At 48.1% G+C, this 15,660-nt stretch overlaps 1 protein-coding gene across 3 annotated transcripts in view; it reads right to left on the reverse strand.

Moving 5' to 3' along the window:
* LOC144168823 (uncharacterized) overlaps window positions 1-10,187 on the reverse strand; it is a 30,654-nt gene extending 20,467 nt beyond the window's left edge. For all 3 annotated transcript variants that reach the window (XM_077697809.1, XM_077697807.1, XM_077697808.1), the window contains exons 1-2: window positions 10,055-10,187; window positions 5,064-5,113 (exon numbers count right to left, since the gene is read on the reverse strand). In XM_077697809.1, the coding sequence (XP_077553935.1) occupies window positions 5,064-5,113; window positions 10,055-10,057 (53 nt within the window). In that variant the 5' untranslated portion in view covers window positions 10,058-10,187. The remainder of the gene's footprint in view (window positions 1-5,063; window positions 5,114-10,054) is intronic.
* Window positions 10,188-15,660: the final 5,473 nt, after the last annotated feature.

Consider the following 15,660-nt stretch of genomic DNA (forward strand, 5'->3'; position numbering starts at 1 on the left):
TAGAGGCTGCGAGCCCACTCCTCACCTACAACGAGATCACTCAGCATTACAGGCTTGAGCACAGGGTTTACACCCCCCTTCCCCCATGAATCCTTAACATAAGCCCACAAAAAATTACTTAGGCTGCTTCAAACGAACGTTTCCCCACTTGACAAAATTGTGCGTAATGTATCCAACCCAGTACTTCGCTCTGTGTAAGTTTTGTAGCGACCCTGACACGCTTTACCTATGGTGTGGGGGTGTCACAAAAACCCCCAAGTTAGAATTCCTCATTCGTCTTTTGAGTACTGGGAGAGCGCGATGTCCAGTTTCAGCCTGGGAGATCAGCTCGGACGTGTATCCGAGCGATGTGTGCGCGATATGTAGGAAGAACAGGGCCACGATGGCTCATATCCTGTGGAACTGCAAAGTGAACGACGGTGCTACAGAGACGTTACCGCCCCGCACCTAGCGGATGCGGTGGCAAGAAAGGACTACGACGTGCAATACAGGGCCGTCCAGCAAGTGTTGGAGGCTCTCGAGCGTCAGCGGCCGAAAGCACTGTCCCCTCAGGGGCTGGGTGCGTGTAGGTAGCCGATGCTGAGGGACCGACTGACACGACGTTAGGCAGCGCCAATTTTGCCGGACAATAACGAGGTTTTATCTCTTTCTCTTTCTCGGTTGGTTGAAAGTGCCATCGCAGCTGGCACTACGAATGGGGTCCTGAAATGAGGACAATCGACAATTTTTAATTTTACTAATAAAGAAATTCATTCTCTTTTCCTCAGGTGCCGGGGGCGGTCATACATTCCAAACCCAACACGGTGTACGATTCCAGAAAAATGGCTGTGGAACTGTAGCCTGCAGTAGAAAGTTGACATTGGCCGAATGTGGCAAAAATGATCCTGTGTCCGAAACCTGCCAGAGCACCAGAACGAAGTTCCCAAATTGCAGCTGCGCACACACTGCAAATTAAAAAAAAATCAGTCCCTTTCACTCTGTGAGGAAGGATGACCAGCGAATCACTCGCCCAATGAGTGCACGAAACAAGATATGTTTGTGTGAATTCGCGATTGAGTATACTACCTGGCTGATTAGCTGAATGAATCTTGGGCAGACCAAGCATTATTCTAGTGGACAAACATGGGATGTCCATTTAAACCCCGCGTCGTAGAGTTTATTGTCTGTGTAAGACACCAACTCAAACCGCTCGACCATGGAGGACAGCCAACAAGTCGCATGGGCCACGATATGTCCACGTTTACTTTCCCTCCAGATCAAGGGGTATGTCATCGATGAGGGCATGAAGCCTGGTTTCCATCTACCCCCCACCCATGCACGCATAATAGGCAAGCAGTGATGTGTGGGTGCTTAGAGATAAGCAAAAGTACCGTTCCGAAAGCCCTTCAAGCTGACCGAGCGAATGAACGTTTAGTTGAGCAGACGGTGGACGTTGCGCTGTCAGTCGGTCGGGTGGATTCGCCTTCAACCTGAACAAAAATTAATAGCTCATGTCCACAATTGAAAAGGGCAAGTTTTCCTTCATCCTTGAGGCATTTGCACCTAATCGACAACATGGAACTTGGTGTGGCTATGGCGGCTGCTGCAGGTTCTGCAGAAGTTGCATTCCGGCTTTCACTTACTTCTGCGCCCATTCCTGCTTCTGTGCGCACCGACGTTCTTTCAACTTCAGCTCTTTTTTCAAGCGAACTACAGGCCTCCGTCTCAAAGCAAGTTAAAAGTGATTTAGTGCTGACGATTGCGTAGCTTGTGAAAAAGGGAAAACATGCAACTGACGCCTAGGCAGGCGGCGTAGGCCTAGCGTACAAAATGCGCTCGCACTTCCTCCAAAGTCAAACCCGGTCGTGTTTTAAACGACTCCTATAGCAAGATGCCTGCCTGCCGCGTTCATGAAAGACCTGTTTTCAGCGGAGGTAGCTAGCGATCGTTGCGGAGGTTGCTCGCAACAGATTTCCGCACACACGGCCACAGCCGCCTCGATCGGTGCCGCCGCTGTGGCGTGCATGTCCCCCTTACACCGAACCAACAGATTTCCATTGGCAGTTGGCGATCCGAAGTGGCTGGCGTTGCACAAACTTCAAGTGACAACATGCTGCATTAACGCAGACACTATCGAAGTACTCGCATTAACGCTTCGTGCCAAAACTATGCGTGGAACGTCAGCTACGACAGACCGACGCGAAAGTTGCAGTACCATCTCCCTCACCTTCTTTCGGTATGGTGGCGAGCACGTCTCGCGGCCGGCCTTCACCCAGATGCGCGGTACTCTATAGCAGTCTATAGCGGTACTCTACAGTAAGGTTACAATAAACTAGAAGTATAGTGGCGAGTGCTCTCCCGCAGCCCAACTACTGTGGCAGCAGGAGTGACTGACGTACGTGCGTGATTAAAAAAAACGCCTCTACTGTGGTGGCCACTTTTCGGAAGACTGAGATAGCTTTCGTACAATCGGGAGATTAGGTAAAAATTCGGGAGTCTCCCGGACAATTCGGGAGAGTTGGCAGGTATGACCACCCATACTGTGGCACTACGATCCGAAAGCCCATACTGAAGTCCATACTGATGCCAGTGGCACAGGGCTCGGTGCGGTGCTCACTCAATGCAAGCCTAAGTACAAAGAGTATGTCGTCGCGTACGCTAGCCGGACTCTCACAAAAGCTGAACAAAACTACTCGGTTACCGAGAAAGAATGTCTTGCCATCGTCTGGGCTTTTTCCAAATTTCGACCTTATCTCTACGGCCACCCTTTTGACGTAGTTACCAACCATCACTCGCTGTGCTGGCTGTCGTCCCTCAAAATCCCTATGGGACGTCTTGCTCGTTGGGCACTCCGCCTGCAGGAGTATGATATTCAAGTTGTTTATAGATCCGGCCGCAAGCACTCTGATGCGGATGCACCATCTCGTTCTCCGCTGCCTGGTGACCCAGAACGTCTTGCGAGAACCGATACGCTCATAGCATCATGGACCGTCACCGACGTAGCTTCATGGCAGCGAGATGATCAATGGATTGCAAAGATCATCGAGTTCCTATCCACTACATCGACCCCTGCACGGCCCAGGGCTCTTCAACGCCAAGCCTCCCACTTTGCCATACCGGATGACCACCTTCTCTATCGCCGCAATTATATGCCTGATGGTCGGAAGCATTGAGTTCTATGGAAGTATTTCATAACAGTCTTCGGAGCCGCAACGGTAGTAAGCAGCGGAATGTTCTCGCGCACAAGTAGTAGGAAATTCCTGTTTGCCCACTACTAACATTGGTGTCTATCGATGGAAGGATAATGCGATGCACAGGTGGTGCAGTACATCTTTGGTAAGCGGGGTAAGCAACAAGTAGACAGCCACGACTAGCAAGCCGCCATCCAACTTTGGGACACACTGCTCACAAACTTGATGAGACGGACCGAAGACTTCAAAGGAAATTGTTGACAGGCACATTGGCAAGTAGATAGCCACTCCCGGCAGTTTGTTGCAGCCTCCGAGAGGCGCAGAACTGCTGTTCCAGAGGTGCGCAGTTCTTCATTCTGGCGTCGGCAGCGCTCAGGCACACCGCTAGACACAAGAAAAACAGGCAATACTATGCCGCCTGTGAATAAGACTTTCATAACTGCACTTTGCTGAGTGCAACAAGCCACGCTTCCGAGCGTGTGTAGTTTGTGTGAACCCAGAAGCGGCGGATTTGGTGACTGCTGCGAGCGGCAACGTAACCAGCACCACGATAGCCCAGCGCTGCCATTGAAAACCGTCACGCCTGATCTGACGCACCAGCACAGCGGCGATTAAGCATATCAGATAGGATGGCGTGGGGGCAGGGCGAGCGTACCCGCAGCGATGCAATTCAGCCACCGCTCCCATGCTTCGTTTACTTATGCGCGGACCTGTACATTTGCTGAGAATATTTGGATTCCTTTTACAGTGTGTTAAAGTATGTTTCTTACTTCCATTTTGTTTTAAACTATACCCCCTTCTTATGTATTACCCCTTTCCGGAGCCCTTAAGGGTACATTCAATAATTATAAAAAAACAAAACGCTTCCAGTTCCCTGCAACCGGCATGCATGGGTATCAACTGTACCTAGCAGTGCTCTGTAGGTGCAGCCACAAACAAAGCCGCTCGAAAGCTGCAAGTGTTGCCTTCTGCGTGCACGTGCGCACTCATTTCGGCATTTCAAGCTGTACGATTCTTTCGCTGCAGGACTCGGAGCACGTCTTCGAAACTGCTACAAAAAGGGTGCGAAGGATGGGGATGTTCTGCCAATTAGCACTGCAGCTTTCTGGAAATTGGCGGCATGTTTGACTGGCATGCGTTACCGGAAAGACTTAAGATTGCACGCTGATTGATTCATTGTGGGGTTTAATTTTGACCACCTGGGGATCCTTAACGTGTGCTGAAATCTCGACACGCCAGTGAGTGTTTTCACTTTCCACCTCCATCTCAAGAGTAGCCACCACATCTTGCACTAGCATCTTTTTTTTTTCTTCCCCTGGCCATCCATGAACGCAGAACAAAAAGCCGCAGCTTCAGAGCTGTTTAAAACAGAAAGAAAAGCGCACTTTCATGCAGCATCAAATACTTTGGCCGGCACATCTTGCATAAACCTGCCTCAATCAGCACAATGAACCATTTTGATAGGAGCTGCTTCCACACATCCAGTCTAAAAAATTGTGGACCCTGAGGAATTTGTCCTTGGGCAATGTTATTCGTGGAAAAACAAAGTAATTACAAGCGCCCGCTAAGGTTGTGGCAAGCTACACGTTGGCGTCTGTTTTAGCACCTCTTCCAACATACAAGCCCGTATCAGTCGACGCCGTCCTACAACTTGATCTTAGACTCGTATCGAACTTTTGCTGGTCCAATGAGCTTGCTGACGGCAAAAAAACCTCCCTGCTTGAAAACAGAAACCAAGGGCAAGGAAAGTTAGAACAACAATCAGAAAATCCATCAGCCAGAATAAGACCAGTGTGCCCTTTAAAACTGCAATGCACGACACGACCACTGCACTAAACCTGTTTCTTGTTGCATGGAATGACAACCTCCAAAAGCTTTAAATTCATAACTTACCTGCCAGTGGAGTGGTACTGGAGACCACCACAGCATTCTGGATCTGGGCACTGCGAAAACATTTAGCCCCTCTCAGCTGCAAAGGTTTGGTATATGGATGGGGCTTCTAAACTGACATCATCACTATTTTATCAGACACAGCATGCATGGCATGTATCCCGATGCAGTGCACACGCTACTTCCAAGCATGAGGAACCATACCAGCAGTAAGTTCTACCCAAACAAATTCAGCCTATGCAAGACACTGCCCTCAGACTAGGATTCAGGAATGCTTTCTTTTTCTCTGATGCCATGGCAATTCATCACTGCCAGAGCAATGATGAAAGCTTTTCTGCTCAGGTAAACACGTTCCCTTTTTTCTCGTCACCTAAGACTGAAATATGTCCCTGGAACTGTCATGACTACTATCAATCACTCAATCCATACAAGTGATGCAAGTTAAAGCTTGGTTTAAAGTTGAAATAACACTGGGCTTCACTTCCTATACAAATGTCTCGATTGTAAAAATTATAGATCTAAGTACCAGAAACCCCCTAACATTCCACATGATGCCCCATTTGCACCCCCCATTGCATCCTGGAGGTAAATTTAGGGAGGAAAATAATTTGCGCGGGCTACAGCGGCAGCAAAAATCTTGTACTTCATAACTCACTTATCCAGCTCCTGCTGGTGTTAAAACTGGACAGGGGAACTATGAAAGCATTTGCAATTTTAAGCACTTAGACCTTCATAATTTCCTAAGTGATGGGCGAGTGCTTTATTCGCTGCTCCGTTATGAATTTGGCCAAGATGTCTTCCTGTTCGCGAAACAGTTCGTACTAGGGGCGGGTGAAGCCTTCCATTAAAATATGGCTTGGCTTTGTATAAGGCAATTACGCACTCGTCTCCAGGACACCCAGTGTGTGCGTCATATGCCACTCAGTTTTTCTAGCTGTCGGCAAGGAAAATTGTCTTGCCCTTGGAGGACGCTTCATAGTGGTGATGCCTCTTGGAAGCCATAACGACTGAAATGAGGTGCTAATTGCAGCAGCAGCAATGTGTGCAACAGCTGGCTGGGCTACTCGGAACTTCTAGTGCATGGTAGCTTAGATGTGCCCGAAAAATGGGAAAGCCAAAATTTATTCTCGTGATGCTGACGGATTGTTTTGGATTGCATTGCGTTGGATACAGGGAGACGGTAGGGACCGTGGCGATGCCGTAGGCTGCTTTGAAGCTGGTTTTGGTTCTCAGCCCGATTGTAACACACAAATCTGAAGGCCATTTTTTTAGAGACAAATTGTATGCATCAGAATCACGCAATACAGTACACAGCTTAACATAAAAAATGGCTAGCGATTACGATACTCGCTAATGGGATGCCTGGGAGCAGCTGTTTATCTGTTTTGACTGTGCAAAGTATGTTGAGGCAAAGAATTTCAGACGGACATATTTGTATGGCTAGAGAAAACTTGTATTTGCAGTGGCCAACGAAGCGCATGACCGATTGCCTCACTCCTCAGCACTCACTCCTGATGGCTGCAGTGCGCTGAGGCAGCACTCACTCGTGGGTTCTCTCGACGGCAGCTATGGTGAGTCTCTGCGTCAGCGGCGCGAAGTGCGTCTCAGGAAGGGACTGCGAACTGCGTCCAAAGCAAACGCACATCGTAACGCGTGTGCCGCCCCTACGCTTTCCTGGTTGTGTTGCACAGTCGAGCGCCTTGTGCGGGCACAGCATACTTTTCCCCTTTCCCCCTCACACTTCCGGAGAAGCGTCTTGCGCCGCCACGGCGAACTACCCTCCCCTCCCAATTACACAACAGCCTCCTCCTTTGCTTTCCTTCATCCTTCGGGCTTGTCATCATTCTCTCCGTAACGACGACGGCAATGCGGCTCAGCCCAGGGGTGGGTGCCCTAAAATAAAAAACAGATTCAAGTTCACCCCGCTTTTCAGAGGTAAATGCTGCCTGGCATTGGCACTCCTGCCGGCCTCTGAGGTTACCATCGCATTCAATGTTTCACACTTCAGGTTTGGCCATGTGCTTTAAATCGGCCATGTGCTCTAAAGACGCCTGCATCAGTCATCAACTGTGCAATGGAATAAAGTGCCATGATCCCGCACAACTGGTGGCCCATGCAAGAAGTTACACTTCCACTTCAAGATCTGTCTCGCGCAAACTAACTCTGCGGAAGCCTAGGAACTTGGTTTTCATGTCTGTTATGCCCTTTGCCTACAATACCTATGGTACGGGGTACGGGGATTGATACCCCACACCTACACCACTTGAAAGGCTGTTTAATTACTAACAAGCAGTAAAAGCGAGAGGCAGGAAGCAGCGCAGTCTGTTCCAGGTGAACCGGATAGGGGATCGCTGATCTGAACACAAGGACGCAGAGATGATGCCAGCTTGATGCTTCCGGCACATACCCGAACAGGGATTGGACGATCGAGGTCCGTTAGTCCTTTCACTCCTCTTCATTACAACATATTGGCTAAATATTTAAATGAGCTTATTAAAATATAATATTTAAGTCACTCCTTTTCCATTCCAGCCTAACATCGAGTGCTGTTTTGTGGATGTGTGGGCTTTTTTCAGTTCCCGAAACAAGCAAGGGTTGCAAGAACCTAAATTGGGACAGATAGGCATCTCACAACACCTGCACAGCCTCCCACGCAAATAACAAGATGTCCGTATTGCAAGAATCTTGGACAAGCACGTCAGCAAAGCTCAAGTCAACACGCTTTGCAATAATGGTCAAAACGTCCACTTTTGAGTTGGCTGGAGCCAAAGAAAAAAAACAGCGTTCTTCATTTCATTACTACCGCACGAATTTCAATCCAATAGAATGCAAATCATGAATAAAACATAATAGTTACGTTTCACAGGAAAAGTTTTTGCAAAATCCGTTCTGCGAATCGATACAGAAATAATTGCCCTCTAAAAATTGTACAAGCTGCGAATAAATTACGTGTTCTATTATTTTGCATGGTATCGAAGTGATTGATACTGGTCTGTAATTTTCCGGACAAAAGTTATCACCTGACTTAAAGAATGGAATAATTCTTCCCACACTCCAATCATCTGCAAGACAGCCTGCTTCCAGAGATTGCTCAAATATTTTTGTTAGGATTATGGAGTGTTTATTAGAAACTCTGAAGTAATGTCGATTCCGGCGGAAGACGAGACTTTAAGGTTTTCTATTATTTTTTGTACGCCTGCTGTGTCGAAACGAATTGCTTCCATTGGGAGACAACCACTAGCTTGATAAACAGGATTTGATCCCTTGTTGAGGAAACCCGAGACTGCCGCTGCGAAGGTGGCACAGAGAATAACAGCGCAGTCATTTTGATGGTTCACCCCGTCCGAAGTTTTAAGTGTTACTTCGCGAGCATCTTTTTTATTCACTGCCCTCCAAAATTGTCTTGGGTTGTTAGCTAACATATTGGGGAGTGTGTTATTAAAATAGGCTTCCTTTGCTGCTTTTGTGGTCCTCCTGTATTCCCCATTGGCAACGTAGTAAGAATCCCATCTGGCCTGTGAGTTAGAAACTTCAGCGGTCCGAAACAGCCTTTCTTCCTTATTAGCCAACCTTTTCAAAGATTGGCTATATCAGGGGACATGCTTGTTGGTGGTGACTATCCTCAGGGGAAGAAACGTTTCAGTCAGGTATGTTACTTTTTCTTTGAACAAATTCCAGTTAGACTTAACAGAACGCGCCTCGAATTCATCAAGATAGCTGTGCAAAAATAAACAAAGTTCTATTGATGGCATCAAAATCGACAGCAGCGTAATCTGTAATACGCTTAATAATTTTCATGATGAGGAACGCAAACACCCATAGTAAAATTAAGCAAAGAATGATCACTTGGTTGAGGCAAACAAAGTAGATACGTGAACAGGTCAGGCACTGTGGTTACCACAAGATTTAAAACGCTCGAAGTAGGAGATGTAATGCAGGTTGGTTGGGTAACAATTTGAGTAAAGTTGAAGTCAGAACAAAAGCTCAAAAAATTAGAACTGTCGGTAGAAAACGGACTTAACTGAGGCACATCACTGGACCAAATTGTATTTCGGTAGTTAAAGTCTCCGGCTAAAAGGACTGGTACATTAGGAAAACGTTTCATAACATGTTAACAGCGTCGTGAAGGCTATTTACAAAGCCGGGATCGCAGGACGGTGGACGATATCAGATACCCAAAATATTCTTTTTATAACATGTGCAAATTTCAACAAATATGACCTCTAAATTGGCTAAAACAGGCACAAAAGACGAAAAAATATGATCCGCACCGCAACAAGTACCCCACCGCCGCATCTATCACCTCTATCACGACGATACACATTGAATTGCTTCGTACAGTCAAACAATTCACTGCTGTTCATTTTTGAAGTAAGCCACGTTTCTGTTAACAACACAACGTCAGCGTCACATGTGTCGACCGCCGCATTTAGTTCATCGCGTTTCGGTAAGACACTCCTGATGTAAGTAAAAAGAAAAGAAAGCGAATTTTTCGGGCACCGCCCAAAATGGCAACTGATTGCGCTGCTCCGGAAACTGTGTGTTCGTCGCTGCTGATTAACGAATTGCCCAGAGGCGCCGCAATTTGCAACGTTGACAGCAATTAGCTGTCAACATTAACAAAAAAAAGAAATGCGAAATGCCAAGTAAGCCACAAAATTCCAGCGCGCACTGACATCTGCAACAACTCTCGCGAGGCCTTGTCCGGCGTGACAAAGGCAGACAAGATGAGCAGTCGGCTTGAGCATGGAGTGTACGCACCTGTACTCTCCCTCATTATCTTCCTCGTGCTGTTCAGCTGTCGTACTGGCAAAAATAACTGCGTTCACATACGCGCTAAGGTTCGGTTATGTCATATACGTGTCGATGTCACGAGTAGAGATGGAGCGAGCCGGATTGTTGAGCCGCTCTTTTTGAAGAGCGCGTATTCGGGGAGCCCAAAGACGGATGGAGCGAGCCACAGCAGAGAGAACCATTCCAGCCACCTTACTTACCATGGAGGAAGGAGGAAGAAGTGCCAACTGAGCCGAAGCCTCGAAGATAGAGATTCGACGCTCAGGTGTGAGTCGGTGACCGACTCACGAAACTCTGAGGAGGCGATGCCAGCGATGCTCTGACTCACAACACAAGACTTGTTTGGCTGTTCCCTTTACTGTTTTCACCCAAAAGATAAAGCTTCAACGCTTGTAGAACTAACAACTACGATGTTTAACACTTACCTTAAAAAGTTTCATAAGCTAATAGCTAGCTTTTTTATTTATTTAGTGTATATATTAGATTACTTTTTTCACGAGCACTAAGCCTGAATAGCGCGAGTTTTGAATACCCACGCACAAGGGTGGTCACAACCAACGAACAACGTCACCGCATGCGGCTAAAAGGAGGAAAATATTCCACGTTTTGATTGATACCCAGCTCACTGCCATGCCGCCGGCGCCAAGATTAATCGAACTAACAATCAAGCGGCGCAATTATCTCGTGATTTGTGCCTACTGCCCGCCTGTTTCGCGCGCCGATTCCTCCTCTTCCGTCATTCAGTTGAGCGCGCAGTTTCCCTAAGCAGCACGTTCCGCAACATATACATTGTTGGCGATTTTAATGCACATATAGACTGGAGTGATCCACTAAACCCTATCCCGCAGGACCCCACCTCTGACTCCTTCCTCGAACGTATGGAATCCACAGGGTTCACGCAACTGCACTGAACCAACCTATACCTCACATGCAGGCAGTAAGTCCTACCTTGACCTGTGCTTCACTTTGGACCTTACACTCGTCCAGGAATGCACTACAACAGCTGGCCTAGGCTCATCAGATCACCGTTGCCTGCATCTTACCACATACACATCCCTCCCAAGCTGTGGCCCCCACACTGGGCTTGTCTATTCCTATAGACACCTGAACTCCGACCATTTTCATCGACTTGTTGCCCTTACACCCTGGGACATTGTACCGTCTGAAGCCAACACCAACGACATGTATGACCTTTGCACTTCTCTGATGACCTCGCTAACATCCGACACTGTCCCATCGCAAAAACCACGCTCCCTGGATTACTGGTGACATCATAGCCCTCTGCAACCACAAGGACAAGATGTTTCGTCATCCCAAGAAAAGCCACTCCCACAATGACTTGCTGGCAGCCAAACAACTCCAGCGGGAAGTAAAGAAGCAAGTTCGTATTGCCCATCAACGCTTTGTTGAAGATATTGCTAGCAGAGCAGTCAAAGAGCCGAAGCTATTCTGGGCGTACATTAACTCCCAGCGGAGGCAGTCTCGGTGTCCATATTTTGTCATCAATGGTGCCACCACGACCTCACCATCCCTTATCGCTGAAGCATTCAGCCGGCATTTTTCCTCAGTGTGGACACGTGACCTAACACCTTCGCCTACTGCCAGCTACCCTGTCCAACCTGCGGGACTCGTCTCACCAGAAATGCCTACCCCTCAAATAACCCCGGAAGACGTCTTAGACGCAGTTTCACACATTAACCCTTTTCAAAGTCCTGGTCCCGACGGCATACAACCACTGATATTCAAATCTGCAGCTCCATCCATGGTCCACTTCCTGTGCTCACTGTTCCAAAAAATCCTGGACTCCGGTGTAACCCCAGATGCATAGAGGATAGCCCAGGTCTCACCTGTGCACAAGGGTCACAGTGCCCGGGCGGACGTCCTATCCTCGTGCCGGCCCATCGCCAACACCTCCATTGGCTGTCGACGTACCTTCGAGCGTGTTTTAAATGCGAAAGTTCAGACGCACATAGAAGGGCATGGACTCTTGTACCCGGCCCAGCATGCTTTTCGCCGCAACCGCAGTTGTGAGACGGCGCTTGGCGCCCTGGTGCACACAGTAAGTGCCCATCTTGATGAGCGTACCCCATGTGAGATCGTACAGCTGGACCTGTCTCGAGCTTTTGACCGCCTACTACACGCAGCCCTGCTGAGTTGCATTGAAATGAAGGGGATCTCAGGTGACGTACTCTCATGGATCTCGTCATTCATAAGTAACCGCACCCAGCGTGTCATCTACCGGGGCGCGACCTCTTCCAGCACGGCAGTCCCCGCGGGTGTACCACAGGGAAGTGTACTTGGGCCAACACTGTTCACAATCTACATTGACAGTGTCACTCGCAACCTTAACTGCATACCATTTCTTTACGCTGATGACATTACGCTGCTCCAGCCCATCCACCGACCTGCTGACTACACCTCCCTTCAGGCTGACCTTGACGTGTGTCACCGCTTCAGGCTGACCTTGACGTGTGTCACCGCTGTACTGAAGAACACGAACTCCCGGTAAACACCGCCAAATCGTGCACAATGACATTCACCGGACTGTGTCGCCCTCGTGAAGTCCCAGTGCTCACTCTTGGAGGCCGCGAACTTAGGCGAGTGATATCAACAACTGTTCTCGGTGTTGAACTTGACTCGCGCCTATCCTTTGCTCCTCACGTCCGCCGCACTGTGGCCAGATCCCGCCGCATGCTTGGCTTTGTCACGCGCAGAACTGTTGGCATGCCCCCTACGGCGTTTTGGCAGCTGTACACTGCCCTAGTCCTGCCTGTCATGGAGTACTGCTCTGCCATTTGGTTGCCCCACTCAGCTGCCCTTCAAGCTCGCCTTGCCAGTGTGCAACGACGTGCGGCTTATACCTTCTACTCTCGGAGTCGGAGCACGCCGAAAAGCCAGCGCCTGTCCTACACACAAATGCAGACTGCCGCCCTGCTGCAATTTTCATCCTGGCAGCCCCTTATGTCTCGAATCCAGGCTGCCACCATCCGCCTTCTATGCCGTCTCTTCGGTCCCGGACACCATATCCGAATGCAAGGGTCTGAAACACGCGGCCCGCGGCCCGCGGATCTTTTGATTGTGGCCCGGCCCTCTCATGAGTGTCTTCGTTTGTTTAATTTTTTTAGAGCTAATCCTTCAGTGCGCACCTTGCTTGTATAGCCAGGAAATTCCGACGCTAAGAAATCTTCAAGGAATTGTCGAATCTTCACGACAAATTTCATTCAGAAATGACCCGGCATATTCACAATGTATGGAAAAGGACCTGTTTCTTTCAAATCGCACGTTACCTTACATTTTGTTAACCCCCCCCCCTCCCCTCCTTTCTTTCAGCCTTGTCCCGGCCCTCGAGGGACTATATTTCGTGACTGCGGCCCGCTCACTGCTGTGAGTTTGAAACCCCTGCCCTAACGGGTGCGCCACGCCTCAACCGCCGCACAGAGCGCCTCGAGCCCCTTCTGACCCGAACGGAGAGACATGGTTCCTCACGGCTCCCCCGTGCTGTTGCGCTGTGCCGACAGCTTCCAGCCGACCTCGCCGGAACATTCCCACCCGAAAATGACATCAGACTTGTGTCTAAGGCTGCCCAGCGTCTGAAGTAGCCACTGGACTACCTGGTCATCACCCCACGTTTTCCCTTACTCTGATCTGCATTCTGTATTTATTTTCTGCCACTCCATTACGACCGCCTTTCTTCCTCCTACTTTCTCTCCCCATTTTCCCCCTCACTTCTCTCACCCTCCCCCACTTTTTTCCCAACTCTCCTTCCTCTCGTCCACTTTGAACTGTAATTTGTGTCCCACGGTGGGTACGCAAGCCTGACTGGTATGGGCAATTCTGCTTTTTGCGGCCCTGTACGTCTGGTTTCACCCACCATGAGTACAAATAAAGTATTATTATTATTATTATTATTATCATTAGCTTTTTTTCCCTCCATGGTTGGGGACAAAAGTTAGGGACATTTAGGGAATTTGTTGTTGCAGCGAGCAGGCTTGTGGCCTCGCGCTTCGCTTCCTAGGGAATTCCCTGTAAGAAGCTTAGTACCGGCGTCTAGCAGCAGACGACGCAAGAAACGGCTAGAACTGACGCTTGCTTTTCTAATTATTTCAATTTTGACAGGTGTCTTGCTTGACGATATTTTTTTATGAATGCGGAGCGTGCCTGCCTGACCGTGTCCAAGGTATCGCCCCGAGTTTGACCGGTGCTGGTTCCTTTATTCTTATAAACATCATCTTTTCCCCCTCCGTGCGGCCCTAATATTACTGCTGCCGCACCAACCAATAATCAGACTTGGAGGACGTCTTCTTCATTATTTCTCGGACACCGACTTACCCCTGCTTCTTGCTTCTTTTAAGAACGATGAGAAAATAAAAGAAATTCCGTGCAGAGCTGCGAGACTTCCTAGAAGCGCGCGCGTGCACCGGGGAGAACGGTAATAGCAATAACAGCTTTACTTGTGCATTGTGTGACTTTTAAACTAAAAAAAAAAAAAAACGTAGGGTGAGATATTGCCCCTTCAAGACAGTTTCCAGATCTGGTCATTCCAAAATGCACATTTATTGGCGATAGATGGTAGCGTAGCTTATTTAGTGTCTCTAAACAACTTTGTGTTATTGCAGGATGCTTGATTGCTATGACACTAACCCTTTGCAGTCAGCGATGTAGAGCAAGCATTAGATTACTTCCAACTTACAGGCTGCAAGAGCAGATGTGAAGGCCAGTATTAACATATGCAAAATTTTTAGAACCTGCTGTTGTAAGTGAACCTGCAGTGTTGCATCTTAATCTGCATCATGTTCTCTTGTGAAGATGTTTAAAATGTTTTTCGGACAAATGAATTATAACTATTCAGCTGGAGAGGTACAACTTGAAATGGTTGTGAATGTTGGCTACCTGGCAGTTCGTTGTTTAAACTGCAGCACAAATACCAGATAAGTGACCAGGGGACGACGACGTGCAAGTGCTTGTGTTTTGCCCTCCATATTGCCGCGAACCATACATTGGGTTTGTTTATTTGTGTTTTGCTTTTACCGCCCGGCTGCGCCGGTCTGTGTTATCTCTGCGCCAAGGGAAGCGCGTGTTCCATTATTTCTTTCTGTGCCGCATGTGTTATCTGTTGTGATAGGGAGAGCATTCCGATCTAACGTGAACAGCCCAGAATAATCTTCGTGGATCTACTATGTTCTCGATGCGAATCGACGTTTCGAGAACCACGCGCGCCAAAAGATAAAAAGCCTGCAGTGCGGACGCCGGGGCATTCGATTCGACGACACTCGCCTGTGCAAGTCACTTTGTTGACCGCTGCTTCGCCGCCTCTGTATTCTTTTGAGTTGTTAGGGGAGCACAAGTTCGCTCCAATAAACGTGTTTCTCATTCAAGACGACTGCATCGTCCTTGTCTTCGTGACAATATTATTTTCATGTTCCTGCACTATGTAAAAGGAATATACCAAAGGAAGGAGACAGTTTTTAGTTTTATTTATTCCCAGCTTCACCCGACAGGTATAGTGCCCAGCCCAAATATTGTAGGCGCATCCAGATGCTCGTTGAGACCTCTGTCACTGAAAAGGAAATACCAGTTTGAAAACTGGTCAAGCACTACATATATTTCCTTAGGAGCCTCCCATTCAAAATTCAAATGACCAAATAGCGTAAACACAGTATGCTATTATTGTGTTCCTTGTGTCTACGTTTTTTTAGTATTCGTATGGACACTGACGTTTCTGCTGTGTTTTTTCTTTTATTTTTTTTGTACACGCTTGGCAGAATTCTCTGATGTTATTATTCTGCGTTCAATCTGTTGAGGTACC

Source organism: Haemaphysalis longicornis, unplaced genomic scaffold, assembly GCF_048455015.1.
Source record: "Haemaphysalis longicornis isolate Haplotype H1 unplaced genomic scaffold, Haemaphysalis longicornis Haplotype H1 scaffold_2, whole genome shotgun sequence".
In the NCBI taxonomy this organism is placed as follows: Eukaryota; Metazoa; Arthropoda; class Arachnida; order Ixodida; family Ixodidae; genus Haemaphysalis; species Haemaphysalis longicornis.